We start from the raw sequence: 16,357 nt of genomic DNA, 5'->3' as shown, positions 1-16,357 counted from the left end.
TTTGTTTAATCTAAAGAGTTACGTTTAAACCTATTGTTTAATTATCTACATGTTTTATTTATTCATCTATCTAATTATTCTCATATTTATTTATTTATTTATTTATTATGTGCAAAGGCCCTCTATTTCAATCATTAATGATGATTATCTGAAAAAATAATTACGAGGTATTGATTTTGCTTGAAGAAGGCTACTTGTTATGGACCATTTCCATTTTTTTAGTGCGATTTACCATTGGGCATCTAGTTATAATTGCATTGGAACGTATACCTTTAAAAGCTAGCTTTACAACTAAATATGGGAGCTATATTGTCGCATTATCTGATAGTACAATATACTCGCAATTGTGCAATGATTTGTACTGGCTTCGGCTGAAATCGACATAAAAATGTATGACTTCGTGCATTTGTTCATTTATGACAGTACTTTATGAAGAAGAAAAAAACATTCCGTTTCTTGCAATATTTATGAATCCATTCCATATAACATGTACAAGAACCTTTATCTGGAGATGCTAAGTACTTTTGTTTAGCAACATTTTATTTCGAGTCAATCGAATTTCTGGTAGCATTCCAACCTAGCAAAACATCAGGGGGCGTTTCACAAAGCCTTTTTTCAATGACAAATGACAAAAATCAGTGACAAATCTGCTGATAATCAATCAGAAGCAAGGATTTCACTAGCTTATAACAAAAACTGTCATTTGTCACTGATGACAAGTTTTGTGAAATGGGGCCCTGGATTTTAAAAACATTTCAGGACAGCATGTGCAATATTCATCAAGTGACTACGTCCTCACAAATGTTTTCATTTGACCATTTTTATTAACAGTATGAATTTGTGTGGCATCGATGCAGTTAGGCTTTTTAACTCACAAATGTTGAAGTTTATGGCGAATGCGAAGTTGAATTACGATTCACTTTGCAATGAACAAACAGTGTTTCGTTGAAGATCAGTTATAATAGCTAGCAGTTTTAAAGCTTCTATTAAACGTCTATGAAATAATAACGTCCGATTTCCGAAAAATGAAAATGATGGCTTGAAATGCGACTTAAGGTCAAACCTATATTTATTCAGGTAGCATTCCATGAAAGAGTATTATCACTAGAATCCGCGCATATTGGGCAACGGCTTAACAACTTCTGGTTATGCTGGCATTGATTTTATTTTGCGTGTGCAATTATCATGATTATATTTGCATACAGTCATGCAGTGGCATACATTATGTACACAGAGACATGTACAATTATTGCACCTTCATTCATTTCAAGATTATTTATACGTCTGAAGGTGAAGGGATAAATGACTTCCCTAACCTGCATCTAAACAAAATGGGTACGAAAAAGCACGTTTCCTCCCTTTTTCTGGATTGCACTCTCCGAATGCAGAAAAGTGGAAATCCATTCGTTTTGGAAGTCATGCATAATTAGGATCACTTCGTTCAGAGTTGAATCCACTCCCAACTAGAGTGGAATGCACTCCAAAGTAGTGGTTGAATTATCCTTTCGAGAGTGGATTTTTCACTCTAAAACGAATTTTATCCCCCTAAAGAGTGGAATTTTCATTATTTATACATTTAAAGAGGATTGAAGTTTATACGTTTTCAACAACTTTTTGTGTGCACTCTCTTGCCCACGTTTGCATTATATAGCTTGTGATATGACCTTTCAACTCGCAATCGTGTATTCTCAAGTTATGTTGCTATTTTGTTTGTTCATGTTTTGCAATATGTATTGACGGAAGTATACCTGATTGTGTATTATTTATTGATCGATTCAAATAAAAATGTAAACAAAGGATATATATTTGCCGTGTGGTGTTTTGGGTCGACTGTTGTCCCTGATTTTGACCTTGCCCGAGCCAATCTGTACTTAAATTAAATCACAGTCAAGATCCCTTTACTCTTTATTTCCGTCTTTCACTCTTCTCGCGTCTCTCAACTAAAGGCTATATCTGACAGTGTTACCATGTCAACAACACTTTTAACAGCCAATCACATAAATGTTACCATGGAAGTAATATCATTGATGGCAAAGTTGCCATCAGTGGTAAGTTTTAATGCAACGGTACCCTGTTTCCCGCTACCCTTTGCTCAAGCATAGCTCTTTTCTTTTACTGGGTCTAGGATAAAGACATTGACAGAAAATGTTGTTGATGGTGATGATGGAATGATAATGAGGATAATGATTGTAAAGGGGATGATGATGATGATAGTGATGATGATAACCGTGATGATGATGATGATGACGGCGATGATGACGATGGTAAAGATGATTATGATTATGATGATGATGATGATGATATAAATATAATGTTGACAGACAATGTTGCTAGTAATAATGAGGAAGTTGTAAAATAGAATTTTGTTGTTGTAGTCTCTGCACTGTGAACTACAAGGTACGGGGTTGGATTTAAAGTGCGGCACTTTAAAGTTAACGTCCTTCAATGGCAATTTACCACACTCGATCGCATAGAGACGTTATGTTATGAAGCGATATGAATTATACAAGAACGGCATATATATATATATATATATATATATATATATATATATATATATACATGTATATATATATATATAAATCAAGAGTAGTCGCCATCTGAGAAACAAATAGCTCCTAGAAAAAGAAGAAGATTCTGTCATATTCAAGATATAGTGCCAATACATTCTCAGTCCATTTACTTGTGTTGAGTTGGATCATTTTAATTTGATCTGCATTTAATTTGACTGATCGTGACTGAAGCTATTTATATATTTTCCATCACATCTTTTGACACTATGCAATATATATTAAAGAGGGGCGATTTCGTCTCGTCTACCAAACGACAATGCAGACATCTATTCAAACACCCGCAAGAGGTCGCTATTCCAAACTGTGTGTGGTGTCGCATTGCGCTGGTTGACCTGACAGGGTCCCGTAACACAAAGCTTAGCAATTGAACTAACGATTGAATTTTGTGATTGATCGCATCGATCACTATGTGCGATCAATCGCAAAATTATATCATTGTATCAATATTGCTAGGCTTGTGTTACGAGGGTCATGTAGCCAAATTATAAGTTAATAGGTTCAACATTTTCTGGGGCCCTTAAGCGGGCCCCGTACGCGATTTTTTCCCCCAAACAGGTTTGCCAATGCTAATATATCCGGTCATCTGATTGGCTGATATGTTACGTCATTAGCAATGACGTTACCGTTAGGGTGAGTGATAGGGTTATAGACATCATGCAGAATCAATTTTTATCAACCCATCGTTGGCTCAATCGGTAAGGTCAGTGTAACACAATTTTGGAGTTGTGGGTTCGAATCCCATTAGTTTTCTGTCCTATTTTTGCCTTTATATATAGCGAGGCAAAGCAATAAAAAATGAAAGTCTAATTGTTTGTGACCTCTTTCCAAGCTTCTTATGACGTAGAACATATCAGCCAATCAGAAGAATGGAAATATAAAAAATTGCAAACCTGTTTGGGAATAAAAATTTCGCGCCCCGTACCCCAACACCGTAAAGGCTTCACGCTTGCAATTTCCAATATTTCACGCCCCCCCCCCTTTTGTAAAATCCTGGATCAGCCCCTTGTCAAGTATCCTTACGGATTGTTTAACGTATAATATCATTAGTTTTCATTTTTAATTCTTAAATTTAAATCTAAAGTAAACAAAACACGTCCTTTGCAGTTTGCCGTTTATATTGGTTCACAATTTAAGTAGAGACAAGAGAACATTTACAAACATGAGACCATTGTTTTGATATTGTGTTTTTTATTGGTTACCAACATTGAAGACACATGATTTAAATCAAATAATTTAGACCAGCATCTTGGTGCATGATTTACAATGGGACTAAATTAGGAATCCTATATTGTCAAACAAGAAACTAAAATAACCTTCGGTTCGTCATCGTGATTGGAAACAAAGGAATGGAAGATGAAAGGGAAAAGTATTGGCTCAGGTGATTTACTAGAAGTCAGAATTTTCCACTCTGTATTGAGCAAAGAAGAGTTCTCAGAATGTTGCTCTCAAAGAGTCACATTATAAAGAGGTTTGTGTTTATTTCATTCCCCCCTCTTAAATATGATCACATAATCATGATAATCTTATATTTCTTGCAGATAGAATTCGGTAGACTATCAATACGCGTTTTCACACAACATTGCTTCTTCAACCTCAAAAAAATATATATCAGGGATTCCTTCGTAGTATCTCCACCTTTGCTAAAATTGTATCATTTTTTATAACATCGGAAATTTAAGCACATTATTGATTGTTAGTGAAAATGGAACAGCTAGTATAAACAGATTTATTTTTCCTTTTTTGGCATGGATTAATGAATTTTAGTAAGTTTTAGTTTTTCTTCTTCTTTCGTTTTGATTTCTTTGCGTTCATAAGATTCTGGCCTTGTCGTTTGATGTCAGCATTCGTCAGCATGTCCTCATTATCTTGACTATCGTACCCATACTCGTCTGAAATGAAAGAAGAAACATGAAAGAAGAAGAATGATGAATGAAGATGATCAAAAACTAATGATAGATACAAGCGTGAACTTCTTCTTCTCCTTCCTCTTCTTTTTCTTCCAATTTCTTCTCCTTCTTCCAACCTCCTCATCTTCTTCTTCTCCTTCTTCCAACCTCTTCTTCTTCTTCTTCTTCTTCTTCTTCTTCTTCTCCTCCTCCTCCTCCTCCTCCTCTTTCTTCTTCTTCTTCTTCTTTTTCTTCTTCTTCAAATGCACAACATAAACAACAAAATCCGCCACAGCATCAACACCAACAACAAAAAAGAAGCCAAACCCTTTCCTTTTTGGTCTTCGCAGTTTTCTTTATAATAATATATTTACCGGAGTCATAGGCGTCCGGTTCGTCCATCCGTATCCTGAGATTCTCGGGCGCCAAATGATTCTCCATAAATTCCTGAAACTGTCGTGTGGAGAAAAAACGCCAAAGAATTTTTTTTACAAATTTCTGGTCATGGGATTGCGTTGTGAAAGAAACTGTGTGCCAGCGGTTAGAAAATGTTGTTGCAGTATTTCATAAGTAGCATTAGTCGTAACAAATCACATTTTAAAATAACATCCTTATACAAAAAGAACATCAAAATCAATTGTTCCTCGCTGGCCGATTTTTAATGATTTTCTGATCAACCAAATTAAGAACTATTGCTTTCACGACCATTTCAAATGTCAAATAATGCCTTGCTTCAGCACATTTACGTATTTTTTTATCAGTCATTTGACGACGGCCTATCTTATCGGCAAAAGATGGCGGTATCTAAAGAAGCAGTGCCACGATTGATAATTAGGAGATGATGGCCAATTCGGTTCGAGTTGAGCACAAAAAAAACGAAAGAATCAGAAGCCTTGCAAACTTGTTCATATTATAAAGCGGTAAAATGGCGGCATTTTTTCATGATGATTTAAAGTGTAATTCATATTGCTGAATCTTAAAACACAGAACAAAGTGAATACGCTTTGGACTTTTATCTTGCGCACATGTTGTCATTCAGTTAAACGTTTAACAACAGAAAACGGCTTCCTTTGCAGCGGCTTACCGCGGCATATCTGAACGAGCCTTAACTAAGACAGACTGCAACTTGGAATAATCTTTTATCGTATTTTACCTCTGGACTGCTCTTGACTTGCCAGAAAGTTGCCGTATCTTTGACGTTGGCTTTCCGCATCATGGAAAGAAGTTTGACCTCACAGATGTTCAGCTGCTCCACGGGATCCTCGGTCGACAAGGCCAAATTACGCATAGACTGACAGAAGAAGAAGAAGAAGGGAGAGGAAGAAGAAGAAGAAGAAGAAGAAGAAGAAGAAGAAGAAGAAGAAGAAGAAGAAGAAGAAGAAGAAGAAGAATAAGGAGGAGGAGGAAGAGGAGGAAGAGGAGGAGGAGGAGGAAGAAGAGGAGGAGGAGGAAGAGGAGGAGAAGGAGGAGAAAAAGAAGAAGGAGGAGGAAGAGGAGAAGGAGGAGGAAGAGGAGAAGGAGAAGAAGGAGGAGGAGAAGAAGAAGAAGAAGAAGAAGGAGGAGGAGAAGGAGAAAGAGAACGAGAAGGAGAAGGAGAACGAGAAGGAGAAGGAGGAGGAGGAGGAGGAGAAGAAGAAGAAGAAGAAGAAGAAGGAAAAGAAGGAGAAGGAACAGAATTATTATGAATTATCCATTATTACCTTATTATGACTTAGCGCTCTCAACATGCTCATGATTTTCTCTATGACCTTCATAATCATCAGCATCACCATGAACATCACCATCACTACAAAAAAAACCTTCTTACCCCTCTGACTTTGATGTCTTTGAGAGTATCCACAAAATGTTTGATACCAGATTTGAGGTTGGAAAGAAGATTGCAAGCGTTCACAATATACTCAATGACCACCATAATCACCAGCATCATCATGAACATCATCATTACCATAAAACTTCTTACCCCTCTGAATTTGATGTCTATGAGAGTATCCACAAGATTTTTGATACCGCTCTTGAGGTTGGAGAGTAGCTTGTAAGCGCTCTCAATATGTTAAATGACCACCAGAACCACCAGCATCACCATGAACATCATCATTACCATAAACCTTCGTACCCCTCTGACTGAGGTGTCTTTGAGAGTATCCACAAGATGTTTGATACCGCTCTTCAAGTTAGAGAAAAGCTTGAGCGCTCTCAATGACCACCATAATCATCATCATCACCATGATTTATTTTATTTAATTTTATTTATTTATTTATGCATGTTCACAAATTCACAATTCATTGAAGTTATCATCACATGAAAAATTAATATATGATGACAAATCATTTTCAATTTTACAATACATTTGAATTAACTTCACGTGAAAAAGAATATAACATTGTTTTATCAAAGACAAGTTGCAACTTATCATCATCAATACCATAAACCTTCTTACCACTCTGACTTTGATGTCTTTGAGAGTATCCACAAGATTTTTGATACCACTCTTGAGGTTAGAGAGAAGCTTGTAAGCGCTCTCAATATATTCAATGACCATCATAATCATTAGCATCACCATGAACATTATCATTACCATAAACCTTCGTACCCCTCTGACTTTGATGTCTTTGAGAGTATCCACAAGATGTTTGATACCGGATTTGAGGTTGGAGAGTAGCTTATAAGCGCTCTTAATCTACATAATGACCACCATATTCATCAGCATCACCATAAACATCCCCATCATCACCATAAACCTCCTTACCCCTCTGACTTTGATGTCTTTGAGAGTATCCACAAGATGTTTAATACCGCTCTTGAAGTTAGAGAAAAGCTTGAGCGCTCTCAATGACCACCTAATCATCAGCATCACTATGAACATCATCATCATTACCATAAACCCTTCTTACCCCTCTGACTTGGATGTCTTTGAGAGTATCCACAAGATGTTTGATACCAGATTTGAGGTTGGAGAGTAGTTTGTAAGCGTTCTCAAGATTCCTCTTCGCAGTGTCTCTTCTAGTTGTCTCCCCGTCAAGATGGTCCTGCATCTGTTCTAATAACTGCTCTCCTCTGGACAAAAAAAACAACATAGAATTAATTGTCTTCAAATTACCAAGTTTCCTCAAATGACAAACCCCTCTTTCTATAACGGATTAAATCCTGGAAGTTTTTACCAATAAACCCTTTTTAAGGAGCTAAAGAATTTACTAGTTAAAATGGGAGTAATAATGAACTAAAATTGGAAACGAAGTCGATGCGCTACTGCCCTGTGGTAAGGCATTAATCATAATTTACCAAGTTCTTCGGAGAGGACTTTACGCCGTCGGTCCCCTGATTCCTTACTGCGTACATGGTTTCTTAGTAGTCAGGTTTTTTTAAAAAAAGAAGAGAAGTGTAATTGTCTTACCGTGACATCTTGCTCTCGCCGCTGTATTTGAGGGCCTCGTACTGCTCCAAGAGTTGTCTGTTCTGCTTCTCCAGAGACTTGCGCTGCTTCTCGCCGCTTAGCTTCTGCAGCTCCAGATGCTCGAAGGTAAGCTTCTGACTCAGAAAACGGTCCTCAATCTCCTGAAAATTAGAATCGGAGCGACTCCACGGTTTTTTTAACGTATAAAATGAATGGCAACTGCGCCGTGACGCAACAAAGGACTTGCTCGTATTCATTGAGCTCTGTTAAGATTCAGAAATAATTATATTTTAAAAAATGCCACGGTTAAAACGCGTCATACCTAAACGAGCATTTAGAGCCCTACATAAAATAGGCTTACAAGCTCTGTTTCGAGTTTTTAATTTGATTTACTTGTACATTTTTTTGTTTATTTGTCGTCTCGAATGGAGAATATTCATTGCCTATACGAACTTGGGATCCGATGTGCAAAACGACCCTTTCTGACTGAAGTCTGAACCGGCCGACAAGATACGACTGCGATTTTAGTCAAGGTGGTGCTCGCATTGTGGGTCCTGTTTTATGAAACTTGTTATAAACATAATAGATAACAAATTACAAGAAACGTCATTACCTACTGAAAGAATTGCATTTGATTGGCTGAGAACTAATTTGTCATATATTAGGCATTTGTTGTTGATTAGAGTTTTAATGAAACAGGGCTCTGGTCACCGTTTTACTTTTGGCAGGAAACTGACTTACGTTGATGTCGGAGACACCGGTAGCATCTTTGATTCTCTGGAAAGCTTCTTCGTATGTGGTGACCTTCACCCAGTTGTCTTCGTCCATTTGCGACTGCCGCTTGGTGTCTGAGGAAAGAAGGAAAGACAAATTGGGTTGAAAGTTAGTGGAATGAGTCCTACAGGGAAATAACCTAAACCTGAATAGATATGGAGAAATAAAATGGGGAATGGGAGGTAAAGGGGATAAATGGAAGGAGCGAGCTAGGTGAAGAAAGAAAAAGGGAGGGGTGGAGGAGAGAGAGAGAGAGAGAGAGAGAGAAGGGGTGGGGTGAAGGGCGGGCAGGGTCAGAGGGAGAGGGAAAGGGAGACAAACACAATGCAAAAGAAGAGCAACAGAGTTACAAAAGAATCTAAGCCATTGGAGAAAAAAATACAGAACTATATGGAGAGCAGGCTAAACGGTAAGTACAGAAAGGCATAGAGAGCATGAAAAGTGAGAGCGACAGTGAAAAATACAAGAGACCGCCATCTCAATTGCTAAAGCTTGAACGTGATAGCGTGATAGGCGACCAATCCTGTAACATTATATAATTAGAAATAAAATTAATTATAACAGCCGCATAATGGAGGGGAAACAAAATCAGGCATTACCAGAAATTCATTAAGTGTAAATGCGTATATTATGTAAATGTATGGTTTTTGTGCGGTGGGGGATTTTTTTTTCTTCGGACATCTCCCAATGAGGAGATTCTTAATTAGAAAATTTGTATTTAGGGGCAATCCCAAGGCATTGGTTGTTGTTGTTGTTGTTCATTTCTAACGTTATTACCATCATTTTTGTGAGCTGTAATTATCTATGTATGTTATCATTTAATGTTGTGTCCATGAAGATAAAATTTTAAAGAGGCAAAGAAAAAACAGAAAGACCTTGAGTTGCGTCGTCCGTCTGCAGTGTCGCACGCGCGCGCTTCTCTGTCTTCTCTGCCATCTCTTTCTGCCTCTCCGCTTGTTTCTTCATCCGGTTCAAAGTTCGATCACGCGATCGTTTTGCTTCCATCATCTTCTGCTCCAGCTGTGTAAATTCGGCCTGAAAAAAAAAAAAAAGGAAACAACAATTATAGACGTAAATGGATTTATAGTCGTATATAGCCTATAACAAATAAAGTACTTTTTCGTCTAAACATGCTTTTATTTTGCTTTGGAACGAGATGGTTCAATATTATTATTATTAGTCCTTAAAGCCCGTCTGCACTCGTTCGGCTAGGGAGGATAAGCTCAAGGGGACAAGGACTTTTCTCCCTGCAAGGTCCCTGACAGGTGGTTATCTCATCAAATCAGCTTTCAATTAACATAAGAAAAGAGGATCATGGGGGACCAACAGGCACCGATTAGGCATTGTTTGCTATATAGAGGGCGCAAGTAGTTATAAGTAGTGCAGTGGGGCTTTAAAGCAGGTGATATTAGATGATGATGGTGAGAGTGGTGTTAGGTGGGCCTTGTCTCTGAGGGCTCAGTCGGCTCACCGATGGTCAAGAGCGCATTTTCATTTACCCACACAGTTTGGCATACCGTGTTCCAGTTGGTCAACTAATTGCGAATATTGCTTTGTCGGGCAAGCCAAAAGCAAAAGAGTATAAGCCATGTTGAGCGAGACCAAATTTGGCCAAACTCTATTTTTTCTGCGCAATAATATTACTTGGAATTTCATACGACAAACGGTAATTTGCTGACTCATCCAACCTGACAATAGATTATGTAGACAAACATACAGGCCTAAAAAAAGATGGGATAAATAATTTTGGCCTTGCGTTACTCACGGGGCGTCATTTTATTGACGGAGTACAGCGTCAGCGATGACGTAGTACTGCGTCAGACTGCGTCAGACAACCGTGCGCTCAGAAACAACCGTATTAAGCGCCTTATACAAGTCATGTTGTATATTATTATTTTTATTTATTAGCACAGTAATAACGAAATTGAAATGACGCTTCGTGTTCAATGAGCGATTAGAAAGACGATTCACACCTTTGTATTAAACGCCGGTGTCAAATGAAAATCGTACCTTTGCTAAGTCTTTCTTGATATGAGCATCTTTGTTGATTTCTTTCAGTTCAGCCAGTTCTTTTCGCTGCTCCTCCAGCGTTCTCTCCAAGCACCGCAGTTTCTTTGGAAGAGCAAGGCGTTCCTAGAGGGTGAGCGAAAAAAAAAAGAAGATAATGTAAATATAAAACTTTTAAAATTTTTGATTCTCTATACAAATATGTACATCAGCATTGTTCAACATTTATTTAGTCACGGCTTCCTTTTCCCTGCTTTTAAGAAGTAAAAAGTTTCGCGTCACCCCAATCCTAAAATCATCTTATAAGATTCGTTTTGCATAATCCTGGCTCTTGTTAAGTGCCAATGTGCCATTAAGACACGTAAGGCAAATTAGTTTGTAAATTCTGGTGAGAGGGCAAAGCTAGCGAACAAACAAATGATATCTTCGATATATTTCGCTTTGGGATCGAATAGCGAGTCGTGTGCTATAAATTCGACACTTTAAAGATGAATAAGTTAATCAACGAACTTCTACCCCCCAAATAACGAAACAAAATAAACATACCTCCTCTAGACATTGTAGAATTTCGATGTAATTTCGCTGTATCTTTATGGCCATGTCGTACTTGATCTTGGCTTTATCAAGGTTGTTCTCAATCATACGGATTGTCTGAATTAAGGGAAATAAAATTGGGAAAAAAATAATATGAACACGTTTTCATCTGTAAGACTTTGCCTACTCCATTGTTATCTTGCACACTAAAGGTTCTCGTCGTTGTGGTTCTTCTACCTTTCTCTTTTTCTTCATCATCTTTTGATTTCTTCTTGTTTTTCTTTTACACCATTCGGATTTTTCTCCGCTCTCCCGCTCCTCCTCCTCCTTCTCCTTCTTCTTCTTCTCCTTCTTCTTCTTCTTCTTCTTTTTCTTCTTCTTCTTCTTTTTTTCTTCTTCTTCTTCTTCTTCTTCTTCTTCTTCTTCTTCTTCTTCTCCTCCTCCTACTCCTCCTCTTCCTCCTCCTCTTCTTCTTCTTCTTCTCCTTCTTCTTCTTCTTCTTCTTCTTCTTCTTCTCCTACTCCTCCTCCTCCTCCTCTTCTTCTTCTTCTTATTTTCTTCCTTTTCTTCTTCTTCTACTTCTTCTTCTCCTCCTCCTCCTCCTCCTCCTCTTCTTCTTCTTCTTCTTCTTTTTCTTCTTCTTCTTCTTCTTCTTCTTCTTCTTCTTCTCCTCCTCCTCCTACTCCTCCTCCTCCTCCTCCTCCCCCTCTTCTTCTTCTTCTTCTTCTTCTTCTGCTTCTTCTTCTTCTTCTTCTTCTTCTTCTTCTTCTTCTTCTTCTTCTTCTTCTTCTTCTTCTTCTTCTTCTTCTTCTCCTCCTCCTCCTCCTTATATTTTTAAAAGATACTAATGGTTATTTTCGTTCAGCAAGAAATCAGTCTTTGTCCACCCTCTACTCAGGGCAGAGAATGGATACTTGAGAGGACCGCAAAATGCAGTCGAGTTTGCCAATTTGCCAACATCGTTCACACACGTAACTATGAACGGTGCACTTGTGTTTGGCGAATGGAGATGTTTGAAACATTGCCAGCTGTCTGGAAAATTAGGGATCGAGTTAATAATTGATGAATAGAATCATGTTAATAATAAAAAATAACAACAAAAACTACAGCAACAACCAAAATGAAGGCGATCAGTATCTTATCGAGATTATTAGGTTCACACACAGAAAAAAAAAGTGAGATTCTAATGGCGATTCAAAAATTGATGTTTTCATCTCACTAATTTCTCTGTGTATGAACCCCATTTTTATTACCCGGCTGTATGCAGCCGAGCCCCCACGATAAGGCGCTATTTAAGGCATTCAAGGCATTTTTGTCCCCACTGGGTACCCCATTTACTTCACCTGGGTCGGGAGTGGCAAGTGTGGATTAATGAATGAAATAAAGGTTACAAATGTCTTCATCCACCTTCATCGGGCTCTCACCTGTTGGTCATGTTTAGCTAGTTTTCCATGATTTTTCATGACGGATTTTTCCGTCGCCATGTTGGCGTCCATGTCGGAAATACGTTGCATTTTCTGCAGTCGGTCATAGCGCAGGAAGTTCAGTTGCTTCGCTTTCTCGCACACCTTAAGATCCAGTTCATGAATGGCACTCTGTGGGTTAAGTGCAAATTCAAGTGTTATCTATCTTTCCTTCAATAATATTCTCACAAGTAGAAAACGCAAGCTATTCATTGAAAAAAAGAAAGAGGAGATATTGTGGAAAAGCTTGGCTTGAAAATAAAAAAGGTCTCTCAAAAACAACAAAAACTATCTTTAATGGTTGAATATGTTTTAACGAAAGTTCGTGTATAATCCAACAACCCGACCCGACGACCAGATGGTTAGAAGTAATCCGTCTAATTTGTCTGACAAAGTACATCGTAAACGGCTGCTGTGATGTGTTTTTCGACGTGGAAAATAGGTCATTTTACTTGGTTTTGTTTTTAAGAGAAAAACAAACGGGATTCATGGACCGACCTCGGCAGTTTTGCGTTGTAGTGCTAACTGTTCCTCTTTACGACTTGATAGAGCTTGTGTGATCAACCTTGCATCTCCCTAGCAAAAATCAAAGAAACCATGAATATATATTTTATTTATTTATTGCAACCAAAATTTTGGATTTCAAATACAAATAAAACACATAGTCATAAATAACAACGGTAGAAATAATTGACACAACGAATTTATATAGAGTAAACAAATTGTGCGGTACTTGAGTGGAATAATACTTATGTGGTTGCTACGCTCAAATCATTACACGGTATCAAATTAAATTTTATGTCAGTTTATGGGTACAATATTGCATATAGAACATCAAAACTGCATGTAGGTAATGTATAGGTATAACTAAAGTAAATTATGAAGAACTTATTATTAAAAGGGAAATGATAACGGGTCAAATATGAAAAGTTACTGGTCAAAAATAGTACATGGATTCATAGTAAAAAGTTGAAATTGATTTGGAGATTGTTTCACCGTCGGTTGAGAGCCAGAAGGGCGTTATCTCATGTACTTTTTACAGACCTAATACATTCTCCCGGCTCTAAACAGACGATATGCAATTTTAAGTGATATTCAAGCATTATATGACTAAAATGACCAGAGCCCCGTAGCATAAAACTAACCATTGATGGTAACTTTGCCATCAATAGCAACTACCATGGTAACAGGGCTCAACAGCCAATCAAAATCAAGGTTTCCATTGTAGTTACCATTGATGGCAAAGTTACTATCAATGGTAAGTTTTGTGCAACGGGGCCCAGGGGCTTCTATTTCACTGGGCATTTTATAATTGAATAAAAGAGGGGCATGTATCTTCAGGCTAATGGGGGGGGGGGGGGGGGTAGGGGTGGATACTGTGTAGTGTGTACCATAATACGAGAGAGACTATTTACATCTCCTTTCCTAATCTAAATCCTGGGTACGCCTGGATAGACCACTCAAATATTGAAATATTACCTGGAGTGTTTTTTGCGTCAGGGTCACCCTTGTTTCTTTGTTGTCTCGCCTGAGTATGGCAATCTCTTGCTCATGTTGTCGTTTCTTGAACTGAGAACTTTCATAGTAGGCCCTGTGGTCACGCTCTGAACACAAAAATGGTTAAAAAAACCGAATAATAATGATAATGATAATGATAATAATAATAATAATAATAACAATGAATAATAATAATAATAACAATGATAATGATAATTATAATAATAATAGTAGTAATAATAATAATAGTACCTCGTAAGTGGCAAATGTGGAATAACATTTTGCCAAAGCAATTAGTGTCGGGCTGGGATTTGAATTCTAAACCTTTGGATTGAGAGTCCGCAACGGAATGAACCAATATACCACGACACCAGTCCTACTCATCATCTCATCACTGAGCATAGTTATACTGTACGTCCCAGAAAAAACGAAACCGAGAATTATCGATGTTTTATTATAACTTAGTCACCTTTATAATTAATACATGACACATATTTGGAAAGCTTAGATCACCCTCTTTCATTTGATGCAACTCATTATGATGCATATTCCACGCATGAATGATTAAAATGAATTTGAAGAGAGGAAACCAAAAGGTCATTTGGCGGACGGTATCTGAATTTCAAAGAGAACATCAAATTTCAAGAAAGTTGAGTTTCTGCCCTTCATAATGATATCTCAATCAGGAAAAATGAGCAAGGAATGACAAAGTTCGGTTTTTTTAAAGTAGTGCTTGCATTTCCATAATTTTATCAAACAAATTCGTTTTCACTGGCTGCCATTCAATTGGATGGGATTAGTTCTCCGCGCCTCACGTGGTGAACCGCAGTAGGCGCTGCTGAGTAATGTTAGTCATAGTCATTCATGACTACGTATAACAGTATAAGGGCGGGGGTAAAGAAGGGTGGGTGGGATTCCCCTGCATGGACAATCATAACATTTCTTGTACGGGTTTCCAGCATTTGGTTACCAATAATGGTTATGAACAATGGCTTATATACAGGGGGCACGGGATTGCGTGACCCTCCTCCCGCCTCCAATCGATAATATAATAATGTAATAATTGAACCAAATACATTTGTGTAGAATCATGAGAAATCAGGGATCGAGCATCACATTCCTAATATTTGTTTTATTCTCCGTGAACTTTGGTCACCTCATGCAGGGAATCAAAGCACAGTTTCTTTAAATCTGATATACCTCCTTTATTATACTATACTACTGCTGACGTAATTACCGATCTGGGATTCGAACCCTCAACCTTTCGAGTTAAAGTCGAGTGAAAGAACCACTATACCACAATATTTTGTCATACCTTTGAGGGCGACTTTACCCCGGTACTGCTCGATGTTGTCATAGATTGTCCACGCACTGGCCATCGGCTCTTGCCCTTTCGATGGACCCATCATCGGTGGTCACTGATCACGCTCGATGGTAGTCAATGACCAGGGTGAATACAAATAGATATGTTTAAGCAGGCAGGTTGGTGTGTTGTGATGAAGAAGGTGCTTGGCAGAGAATATAGGCCTATTCGTGGAGCTAGGCCTTACTGGAATTCGGAGAAAACTGTTTGAGAAACATAGATAAAAGGAGTGAGTTTTTGGATCGAAATAACATTTAATCGATTTCAGGATTCGGCTTGTGAGAAATTTAGAATGTACCCTTCGGGGATTGAGCTAATGTGACAGGACCGATTTTTTGCATCATAATAGTTATAGGAGTCTATTCTATTCTAGATCTATTCTTGTTTTTATCAGCAGCACTATTGAAAATGTAATCATGCTGGAATTCAACAAAATCAGCACAATAATTCATGTTATAAATCGTAATCATTATCATTATTATTATTATTATCACAATATTATCGCCATCACCATCATCATCATCGTCAACAAAATCATTATCATTATCATCATTATTACTGTCATAATCATAATTCCATCATCATTATCATAACTAATTACCACTCCTATCATCACCACTATCACCACCATTATTTTCATAATCACCATCATCTTTATCATCATTAATATTATCACACCATTTCCGTTGTCAATTTAAATTAATCACCTCATCATTATGAACACTACAATCATTATGCCTAGATCTATCCCCAATACCATAATCATCATAATCATTATCGTCATCTTCATAAGACTATCACCATCATCTTCATCACCATCACCATCATCACCATCATCATCATCATCATCATCATCATCACCATCCCC

At 37.7% G+C, this 16,357-nt stretch overlaps 1 protein-coding gene across 1 annotated transcript; it reads right to left on the bottom strand.

Annotated features, from left to right (window-relative positions):
- Positions 1-4,276: 4,276 nt before the first annotated feature.
- On the bottom strand, positions 4,277-14,528 carry LOC115929308 (coiled-coil domain-containing protein 151-like). Its single transcript, XM_030998035.1, has 13 exons — positions 14,507-14,528; positions 14,109-14,233; positions 13,128-13,205; positions 12,591-12,761; positions 11,179-11,283; positions 10,636-10,758; positions 9,501-9,660; positions 8,593-8,699; positions 7,852-8,012; positions 7,352-7,514; positions 5,613-5,750; positions 4,834-4,912; positions 4,277-4,462 (listed from the first exon to the last, which is right to left on the bottom strand). The coding sequence occupies exons 1-13, from the start codon at positions 14,526-14,528 to the stop codon at positions 4,344-4,346; spliced, it is 1,551 nt and encodes a 516-aa protein (XP_030853895.1). The 3' UTR covers positions 4,277-4,343.
- Positions 14,529-16,357: the final 1,829 nt, after the last annotated feature.

The sequence above is a fragment of the Strongylocentrotus purpuratus genome, unplaced genomic scaffold (genome assembly GCF_000002235.5).
Source record: "Strongylocentrotus purpuratus isolate Spur 01 unplaced genomic scaffold, Spur_5.0 spur5_scaffold_4, whole genome shotgun sequence".
Lineage (NCBI taxonomy): Eukaryota > Metazoa > Echinodermata > Echinoidea > Camarodonta > Strongylocentrotidae > Strongylocentrotus > Strongylocentrotus purpuratus.
Note: the sequence above shows the minus strand (reverse complement) of the source record. Positions and strands in the feature narration are given on the sequence as shown.

What these genes read in the sequence shown, in the direction of transcription:
- LOC115929308 (XM_030998035.1), bottom strand. Translation starts at nt 14,528, where the DNA reads ATGCTCAGTGATGAGATGATGA. An exon ending in TAGCTAAACATGACCAACAG is followed by an intron (nt 11,284 to 12,590) that starts GTGAGAGCCCGA and finishes CCCTTAATTCAG; the next exon opens with ACAATCCGTATGATTGAGAA. An exon ending in ACCGGACGCCTATGACTCCG is followed by an intron (nt 4,463 to 4,833) that starts GTAAATATATTA and finishes CTTTCATTTCAG; the next exon opens with ACGAGTATGGGTACGATAGT.